This window comes from Diadema setosum, chromosome 21, assembly GCF_964275005.1.
Source record: "Diadema setosum chromosome 21, eeDiaSeto1, whole genome shotgun sequence".
In the NCBI taxonomy this organism is placed as follows: Eukaryota; Metazoa; Echinodermata; class Echinoidea; order Diadematoida; family Diadematidae; genus Diadema; species Diadema setosum.
In genome coordinates, this window is record NC_092705.1 from 17,441,022 (window position 1) to 17,452,159 (window position 11,138).

An 11,138-nucleotide genomic window follows, 5' to 3' on the forward strand; every position below is an offset into this window, starting at 1 on the left:
CTTTTAACTTTTGTGTGCTTTTCGTTTCGGTTAGCACATAGGACGCCATAGTGCTGTGCACTCTGTCAAAAATCCGTGGCACGTAAAAGTTTTAGGTTTGTCAGAGTATCTGTGATAGGGTACTTCTGTTTGTTTATATATGTATATATATATATATATATATATATATATATATATATATATATATATATATATAGATAGATAAATTCATTCAGTTGTTTTGTTTGTAGTGCATTCACATTTTTTCTCCCATCCCTCTGTGTCCAAGTTATACATGAATCAAATTTTCCATTGATCACAGTGAAAATCCCCGCTCAACAAAGCTTCATTTCTGCAGTCACATACTGCGGAAGCTATTGTTCTAACTTATTCATGTACAATTGTCACCCTGCAGCTAGAGTCCGAAAACCATAGTAATGCCAATCTATTTGGCATCAAATTTTAGCCAATTACTTGTTCTAGGTGAGAAAGCAAAGATTAGTCTCAGTGGCAGGACGGGGTAGAGGTCTGCCTAGAATATATAACAGCAAACAAACCATCATAATGCCAACATTCCTTGTTGAGTTTCACGAACAGACAATCGATGTTTCTTGCAGTCTGTTTATGTTTTCTGTACACATTATTTAAGGTTATTAGTCACTTTGTTTATTTTTCTTGGATGGTTTGTTCTCCTTCTGTTTCCTTCATCTCACTAAAGAATTTACAAGAAAATAATGAAATGCTGCAGCCAACAATCAAGTAATGTTTGCCTCATCTGGAATGCTACAATGCTCTGGGATCAAATAAATATAAAGATATTTGTGCTGTATATATTCATCATGTATGAATTATTTATCTGTCTGCTGGAAAATTAAGGAAATAAAAAACAGTCAACATTAAATCTCATTTCACAGTGTAGTTCTTCACGAATCTTTGCTCTGAATTAATGAGAAGAGTCTACGTTTATTAGTGACATGTAATCTGAAAATGTGAAAATTGTTTTTTCTAGTTTGAATCTGACAACGTCCCATGCCGAGTTTTACAAACAGACGCAATCGATGTTTCTTGCAGTCTGTTTATGTTTTCTGTACACATTAACGTGCTACATTGTGCTTACAAACCCAAAATTACATCCAAACAGGCTTGCAAATGCACAAAGCGTGGGAGTGGGCACTCATAATAATATGTTAAATGCTTAAATGCGAACGTGTACAGCGTTAGTAGTACAAAGCTCTGGCCAATGTTATCTTCAAGTGTGTGTACTCTCCCCCAATTGAGATAGCCGTTTGTTCATTTTTCTTCTTTTTTCAGTTGACATTACATGTACGGTTTACGGCAATGCAGTATGTGGCAGCCAAACACATATATTGGAAATTGAAATAAATGTGAAACGCATGAAAATGACTGATAATATTCATGTCCTAGAATGTAAATAAATGAATGAAAAGAGCAGATAAAATCACATAACATGCGACACCGTCACAGAGCGAGGGAGAAAAAGAGAGAGTGAGAGAGACAGAATGAGAAAAAGAGAGTGAGAGGATATAGATTGATATATATAAACATTTTTGAGGTGTATATATTAATCATAAATGGATTATTCGTCTGCTTGCTGTAAAATTAGGGTGAAAAAAATCAACATTAAATCTCACTTCTCATTGTAGTTCTTCACGTATACTTCCTCTGAATTAATGAGAAAAGTTTACGATTATGAGTGACATATGTGAAAATTTATTTTTTTTTTTCTAGTTTGAACCTGACAACGCGTGCTGTTTCAGCTTTTGTAATTATCCTAGTGTCCTTTGACTCACCTTTTTATTAGCCTAGAGTGAATGGTAAAGCGTGAAGTCAAACATAACATGAATAAAAAAAAAGTTTTACATAAATCAAATGTTTCATCGAACACAGTGGTAATCCCAGATTAACAGAGCTTCACTCCTGCTGCCACATACTGCGGAACATTTAGTTCTTACTTCAAGTACAATTGTCACCCTGCTGGTAGAGTCCTAAACCTTGTAGTAATGCCGCTTTATTTGGTATCAAATCTTAGCCGAATTCTTGTGCTAGGTGAGAAAGAGCGAACTTGAGTCTCAGTGACGGGGTAGGGGGAGGTGGGTCTGCCTGGAATATAATAGCAAATAAACCATCATAACGTCAACATTCCATGTTGAGTTTCACTAACAAATACAATTCATGTTTCTGGCAGTCAGTTTATGTTTTCTGTACATATCACCGTGCTAAAATGTGCATGCACACACAGTATACCCTAACAGGTTTGCATGTGCACAAAAGCATTGAATGCAAATAAACGAAAGAAAAAACATGTGCAATCACATTGCGTGCGACACCGTCACAGAGATAGGGAGAAAAAGAGAGTGTGATGGAGTGCCGAGAGAGAGAGAGAGGATATATATGTATATATATATATATATATATATATATATATATATATATTGAATATAAAGATCTGTTTGCTGTATATTCTTCATGAATAGATTATTTGTCCACCTGCTGCAAAAACAGAGGAAATAAAAAAAAATCAACATTAAATCTCACTTCACGTATCCTTGCTCTAAATTAGCATGAAGAAGAGTTACGTTTTTCAGTGACATGTAATCTGAAAATGTGGCAATTGCTTTTTCTAGTTTGCAGTTTTTCTGCTGTTTCAACTTTTGTAATAATTATAATCTCCTTTAGATGTACCTTTCGATTAGCCTAGCGTGAATTATACAGCATGAAATATACATTACATGAATAAGAAAGTATCATAGCATAATAATTATATCATATTATTTTGAAACCCTAAAATATTATGTTGATTCAAATGTTTTGTTTGCTGTGTATTAAGATATTTTTCCCAGCTTTTCGTGTCAAATTATATACATGAATCTAATTTTCCATTGATCACAGGGAAAATCCCAGCTCAACAAAGCTTCATACCTGCCGCCACATACAGTGGAAAAATTTTGTTCTAACATATTTTTGTACAATCGTCACCCTATTGTTAGAGTCTCATAACTTGTAATAATGCCACTTTATTTGGTATCAAATCTTAGCCAAATACATGTTCTAGGTGAGATCAAGCGATGATGAGCCTCAGTGTCAGGATGGGTTGGCGATGGGCGGGGGGGGGGGGGGAGTGGGGGGCTGCCTAGAATACAAGAGCAAACAAACCATCATAACGCCAACACTCCACGCTGAGTTCTACGAACAGACACTGTCGACGTTTCTGGTATTCTCTTTATGTTTTTTGCACACATCAGCTTGATAAATTGAGCATGCTCACACAAAAATTACACCCAAACAGACTTGCAACTGCACAATACACTCACTTATTTGAGACTGATGTTTCTGTTTTGTTTTTCTTTCTTTCATGACACATCATATACACAGTTTACGGCAATAAGACATGGACATCTATTGGAAATATGAATTAATGTCAAGCACATGGAAAAAAGATTATAATGATCCTCATGTCATAGACTGCAAATAAACGAAAGAAAACAGCAGATAAAATCACATTACGTCCTGCGCTGTCTCATTGATTGGGAGAGAAAGAGAAAGTAAGGGAGAATGAATGGGAGAGAAAAGGAGTGAGATGATATAGATTAATAAAGATAAAGATTTATGAGAAGTGTGATTACATTCATCATGAGTGAATTATCTGTCTGCCTGCTACAAAATTAAGGAAATTAAAAAAATCAACATTAAATCTCACGTTTCAGTATAGTTCTCCACGAATCTCAGTTTTCTCTAAATTAACGAGGAGAAGAGTTTACGGTTATCAGTGACATGTAATATGAACATGTGAAATTCGATTTTCTAGTTTTAACCTGACGAGTGCTGTTTCACTTTTTGTAATTATCCTAATACCCTTTTGATTCACTGTTTGATTATCCGAACGTAAAGATAAACCGTGAAATCATACATTACATGAATAACAAAGGAATATACTATAATATGACATATTGTTTTCATACACTAGAAAGAAAAGTCATCATAATTGAATTGATTGAACTTTTTTTTTTTATACCCCCGCCAAACGAAGTTTGAAGGGGGTATATAGGAATCAGCGGTCGGTCGGGCGGTCGGTCGGGCGGTCGGGCGGTCGGTCCGTTGCAAATCTTGCGTCGCGAACTACTTCCTCAGTTTTCAACTGATTCCCATAAAACTTGGCACAGATGTGTGCCTTGGGTTGTAGATGTGCAAGACGTATTTTTTGACAGTACCCAAAAGTACGTTGCCATGGTAACGGCATATTATGGGCAAAAATGGGTACAAATCTTGCGTCGCGAACTCCTCCCACAGTTTTTGATCAATTTTTATGAAATTAGGTACAGATGTTCATCTGAATATGTTAATGTGAAAGACACATATTTCCGCAGTGGCAAAACGTGCGTTGCCATGGTAACGGCATGCTATTGGTAAAATATAGGGCAAAATGCTTCATGGCAAAACTGCTTCATCAGTGTTCTTCCAATTCTCATGGAATTCATATTGAATGTTTGTCTTAGGATATAGGTCAGCATGACACATTTCTTGACAGTGACAAAAAGTATGTTGCCATGGTAACAGCTAACATACTATGAGCCAAAATGATGGAAAATTTTGTGTTGCAAACTACTTCCTCAGTTTTTGCCCAATTTCCATGAAACTTGGTACAGATGTGTGCCTTTGGTTGTAGATGTGCAAGACGCATTTTTCGACAGTACCCGAAAGTACGTTGCCATGGTAACGGCATATTAATGGCAGAAGATCAAGGAAAGATCTTGCGGATTTAACTACTTCCTCAGTTTTTTGACCAAAGCTTATGAAATGTTGTTTGGCGGGGGTATAACCAGTCGCTGTAGCGACATTTCTAGTTTGCTTTTGCGTTACTACATTTTTCTTCTCCAATCCCTACATGAATCCAATTTTCCATAGATCACAGTTCTGAATTACTTCTTCTGAATTAATGAGAAGAAGAGTTTACAATTATTGATAAGTAATCTGAAATTGTGATTTTTTCTAATATAAATCTAGCAACGAGAGCTTTTCAGCTTTTCTTTTTATCTTAAACTCCTTTTGATCCACGTTTTGATAAGCATAACATGAGTAATTAATCGTGAAATCATACATGAAATTAATAAGAAAAAAAATCGTTTTGATTGTAATGTATTAAAAATTTTCTCCCATCCCTCTGTGTCTACGTTAATCATGAATCAAATTTTTCGTTGAACACACTAAGAATCCCAGATTTGAGTATCGCTCCTGCTTCCACACACTGCGGAACATTTGTGACTGTGCACCACAAAACAAACAAAAAGTCGCACCCCTTGTATTCAAGTGAGGACTCAAAAAAGGTGAAATGGTTCAAAAAAGTCAATTTTGAGTTTTTCATAATCTCTGAAAGAGCTATCTTTCTTCCACATTATTCTTCAGTTTGGTATCTTTTTTTTTTTTTTTTTTTTACAAATTTATTTATTTCCTCTTCATTATACAACATAACATACAAAATCATGTTACAAATCATGTTTTGTTTAACAAATTACCAACAACAACAACAACAAAAGATGGGTATCAAACTCTTCAACAATTGAACAATATCCTAAAGATACAGTCAGCTTTCGTTACAATAAACTCCTTGGGCCCAGCGAAACCATCGTGATCTTGTCACTTTTGAAATCCTGCCATATCCAGGGCACAAATACCTCTGAATAGGAAAATTTTCAAACCCTGGGCCCCCCCAAAAAACTACCCCATCACGTCGGGGTTCTGCCATATGGATATTCTTTATAGCGAGAGTCGACTGTATGTTCTTCTACAATGACCTAAAAAATATGTTCTACAGGGGACCATTTCTTATAATGAAAATTTAGTTTGTTTGTTCGTTTTGCAATGTTGGATTCTATATGTCGGATGTTAACAATAAATGCTGTCAATCCATGAAATTTCACATCTGTATCTTTACATCTCTGAATATATATGTACCTTTTGTATAACAATATTAAGTGATTCAATAAATTCCTGTGGGGCCCTTTCCAGTCTTTGATGAATCCAAACATTACTCTAATTCTTGTACAATCCTCTAATTTGACATGAAAGATCGTACCAATTTCATCCACAAATTTTTGAAGTAATTCTTTGGCAGCTTTACAATCAAAAAACAAATGTACAGGGGTCTCAGCACATGACTTACAAAGCGTACACAACTCTGATTCTGATATTTTCATCTTAAACAATCTTTCATTTGTGTAAAGTATATTATGCGACAACTTGAACTGAAATTCTCTCAATTTTACTTCAATTGTACATGTAAATGGCAACATATATATTTGTGTCCAATCTTCTGGTTGAATTCCATACTTGCCAGCAAAAACTGTTTCACAAACAGGTCTTGATTTAATCTCTTTTAAAAATTCCTCATATATTGGTTTTGATTTCACATCTTGTAACTGTGAGATAATAAGATCCTTTTGTTTTTGAGCCACTTCTTCTTTCCAAAACATCTCCAATAGGAGTGTATTGAAGGAACATTTCGAGTATTTTTTAACAGAGTATACAATTGCCATATACATCATATTATATTTGCTTGGCACTCCTTTCCTTAACCAAAATTCAAAATCAATGAGCCGTCCATCAATACTAAATATTTGATATATATAACATAAACCTGCTTCAAAAAACGGTCTGCAGAATATTGAGTGCTTATCAATCAAAATATTCTGGTTATTCCATACTGGTTGTTGTAGGATGTCTGCTTGGCTATTTTCATCACCAATAAAATCCTCATGTATGTTTGTCTTTAACCATATTCGTAGAATATTCTCATAAAATGGAGGGATACCCCTCTTATCAATAGTTTCAAGGGAATAATTACTTTGGAACACAAGAATTCCACCAAGCCTTTTTAAAAAATAATCTCCCAATAGCACCCATTGATGGTTACGATTTCCATAATATCTTTTAACCCACTTAATTAACTGCGTATCAATCATACATTGTAAATTGGGGAATTTGAGACCACCCTCAGCATATTGTGCATACATAGTTGACCTTGAAATCTTATCTGGGCCATTCCATAAAAAGGAAAACATTAACTTCTCTACTTCTTTCACAAAATCTTGAGGAATTTCAATGTTTGACATCAAATAAATTATCTTAGACATAATAAATGTTTTCAAAATTTGAATTTTACCAATTAACGTTAAATTACGCTTTTTCCATATAGAAAATGTTCTCTTAATCTCACCCAATCGATCTTCAAAGTTTCTTCGGATTGCTTCTTTTTTGTCATATGAAAACCAAATTCCAAGAATTCTAAGACCATTGTCTGACCACTTTATCATCTGTGGCTTTTCTTTCGATAGTCTATCATTTCCTATCCACATTCCTTCTGATTTGCTTCGGTTGAGGCAAAGGCCTGATATATCAGAAAATTCTTGAAAGCTTTCTAATAATACTGATAATGATTCTGTATCCTTACAAAAACATGTTATATCATCAGCGTAAGCTGTATATTTAATCTGTTTTCCGATCATCTCCATTCCAATGATTTTTGGATTATTTAACAATCTCATTAAATATATCTCGAGCCCTAATATGAATAAAAGGGGGGCAAGGGGGTCGCCTTGGCGAACACCCCTTCCAATTTCAAAATAACCAGTGGTAAAGCCATTTATCAATACACAGCTATTTATACCTGCATGCAATGTTCTCACCCATTGTATCATTGACGGACCAAAATTAAGACATTCTAAACACTGTAGTAAATACCTATGACTGAGTGAATCAAATGCTTTGGTAAGATCTAATGCTAACACAATTCCAGATACATTGTTGGCATCTGCATAAAACATTAAATCTGAAATCAGTCTTATACCTTCACCTATATGTCTGCCTTTAATAAATGCTGTTTGCTGAGGATTTATCAAATTACCAATGATTCTGGACATACGTTCGCCAATTACCCAATAATCTCTTATCTTTATTGGATTTAGGAATCAATTTAATTATTCCTTGCCTCTGTGACACGGACATAATTCCTTTTTCAAAAGCATGGTTAAATGATCCTATTAGTTCTTTAGAAATCAAAGACCAAAATGTCTCATAAAATTCCACTTATAAGCCATCATTACCAGGTGTTTTATTTTTTGACATCCCAAGGAGGACTTCCCTTGCCTCTTCATGTGTTATCAGACCTTCACAAGAGGCCTTTTCATCTTCCGTGAGGTGTTTTAAGCAGGAACTTTTTATATAATCATAACTCACTTTGTCAGACACTGTATCCCTATTTTCAAACTGTTTACCAAAAGATTTCATCACAAAATTTCGTATATGATGGGGATGTTCAAGAAGTTCCTCACCTGTATCTAATACATCTATGTTTGTACTCTGTGCTTGTGTCTTTTCCAATGATAAAAAATATTTTGTACTCTTCTCTCCTTTCTCGTACCAGGTACATCTTGAACGTAATATGGCCCCCTCTGCTAAATAGTTGTACATGCAGTTAAGTTCCTGTTCAATTTTCTCTTTCTTTTCCCATTTTTGCTCATTCATTTCTGTCGGGTCCATGTCATTTATTATTTTCAATTCTTGTTCTAATTCTTTTCTTCTAATTTCTTTTATATTTTTCTTCCTTTTAGAAAATGTGATTGTAAATTCTCGTATTTTGAATTTTAACCAATCCCATAATTTTCCTTTATCACTTTTATCTTCCCATTCATTTACCCACATCTCATAATGTCCCTTTAAATTTTCAACATACTCGACATCATTAAGTAAGCTGTTATTAAACTTCCAATAAGATGGGCCCACAGTGTACTCTTTAATTCTCAGATGTAAATTCACAAAATCATGATCTGACAAAACACAGGGGACCATATCACAATCTGTCACCATATTTTGTACAGACTCATGGATTAACCAGAAATCCAGTCTTGACTGAACACAAGGATTGGAGCGTCTCCAAGTAAATCGTCTTAATAACGGGTTCTTGTCTCTCCAGATATCTATTACATGATAAACGTTTTTAATATTTTCTATTATTTCACAAGAGTGCTTCCAAGTGGACTTCATATTACCGCCCTCTCGGTCCAGTGCCAAATTTTGAATAAAATTAAAATCTCCCCCTATCAATATTGTCTGTTCCGCATCATAATATTCTTGAATAGTCAAGTCTACAGCTTTAAAAAAATGCATGTGGTCTTTTTCATTATTTGGTGCATATACATTACATATCATAAATTTTTTTCCATATACTTCCATTTTAACCAGCAAAAATCTCCCGTTAGAATCTTTCACTGTCTCTGTCAATTTTATATGTGGGGTTTTCCGAAATATGATACACACTCCCCTACTAGAGGAGGTTCCATGACTGAATACAATATCGGCTCTTAATTGGTTCTTCCATAAACTTTCATCCTTATCAGTCGAATGGGTTTCCTGTAATAAAATAATATCCTTTTTTAATTTGGATAAAAAACAAAAGTATTTTTTCCTGGCTTTAAAGTCCCCTAACCCATTAACATTATGGGTCATTAACTTCAGATCCATATACATATTTCACAAGTAGGTAACCTTGAAAATTCTTATGACCCACCATGATCAAGACAAAACAGACAACAAAACATTGGCAATGAAAAAAACACACATACAATTTGCATGAAATCAAGTAAAACATGATCACAAGGAATCCAAGTGCCCCTGGGCATCTTCACAGTTATTTTTTCCTCAGGTTGGCAAAAACAAATAATTTTCCCTACCACTTAATCACATGGATAGTGTATCTTGTCTTCGGAAATAACAACTGTTAATATACTGCTGGCAAGACAGGGTGCTGACTGCTGAGCTATGGCAGTCGTGTCAAGAGCTTTTCAAAGTATGCCGTATTTTGTTAGACCATTGTCTACTGTGCAAAAGCAAACTGGCAATATCCATTCTATCTTGTGGTGTGCTGCTTGTACTCCACTTCTTTTCCGCTCTCAGTCTCCCTGTAAAACAATCGCGCCGGATATTTGAAGTACACCTTTCGCTTTGGGTCCTCCTCTTTCAGCTTTCGTTTCAGTGGCAGCAATTTCCTCCGGCTTTCTCGCACTTCCACCGGCAGCATCTCATCGACAAATATCTGGTGATCCTTTCCGTTGTGCTGAAAAGGCCTCTCCTTCAAATATCTGCGGGCACTGCTGATCACTGTTTGTCTGGTTGTGTATCTACTGAAAGCTACCACAACTGGGCGAGGAGGGCCGGGTTTTGGCCTGATGCGGCCTGTGCGATGAGCTCTTTCAATGCTCACTACACCTTCCATTTGCATATTTGACTTGGCAAATTCTTTGATCAATTGCTCACACTTCCCAGCGTTTTCAGCACCTTCGGGAAACCCGTAAAACACAGCCGTATTCCTCATCTCTCTCGCAGTGAGGTCAACAAGACGCTCTCTCAATTTCATATTCTCCTTTTCTTGCTTGTTTACTTGGTCCTGTAACTGTTTGATATCAAAACGGCACGACTCTTGCTCCTCTTTCAAGTTACTGATTTCTTTCTCATTTGTTTCAATCTTACCAAGAGCTGTGTCCAACCTTGATGTGAGATTGGAGTTCATTTCGTCTATCTTGTGGATAAGGGTCGCGAGTAGATCATCTGTGGTTGACTTCTCCCCGTCTACTCGTCGTTTTTTCTCAAGCGAGGAGCGTGGAGGTGATTCCGCCGACGCGCCCGGGCTGGTTCCCTCCAGATCTCGGTGAAGTGGATTCACTACCGTGTGCACTGCAGAGTCAGTTAGGCCGTGTGCATTATCACTGTCACTGTGCTCTTGCGTAGCCTTCTCCGTAGTAGCGTCGCTAAAATCCATCTTAGGGTCAGAATCCTTCTTTTCCTTGAAATAATGGGAGATTGTAACGACTCCTTGGTCTAAGATCCTTTTTCTCGATGTCATTTTGACTTTTCAAACTGTAATAGGCGAAATGAGCTGCAATTTTATTTCCTCCTAATGCCTCCGTACCACTCAGGCACGTCCTAACCGCACAGCGCCATCTTGGATTCCCGGAGTTTGGTATCTTGACATGAATGTGAAAGTGTATTTTTAGCAGTTTTTCTACAACCCTTTTTGGGGGAAGAGTAGAATAATCAGGTAGAGGCCGCTTTTCATGTCTTTAAATCCTTTGCACACTCTTCACTTTCAA

The 11,138-nt window shown here is 36.0% G+C and overlaps 1 protein-coding gene across 1 annotated transcript; it reads right to left on the minus strand.

Annotated features, from left to right (window-relative positions):
* Positions 1–9,898: 9,898 nt before the first annotated feature.
* Positions 9,899–10,891, minus strand: LOC140244768 (uncharacterized). Its single transcript, XM_072324386.1, has one exon. It carries the CDS (start codon positions 10,889–10,891, stop codon positions 9,899–9,901), a length of 993 nt encoding a protein of 330 aa, XP_072180487.1.
* Positions 10,892–11,138: the final 247 nt, after the last annotated feature.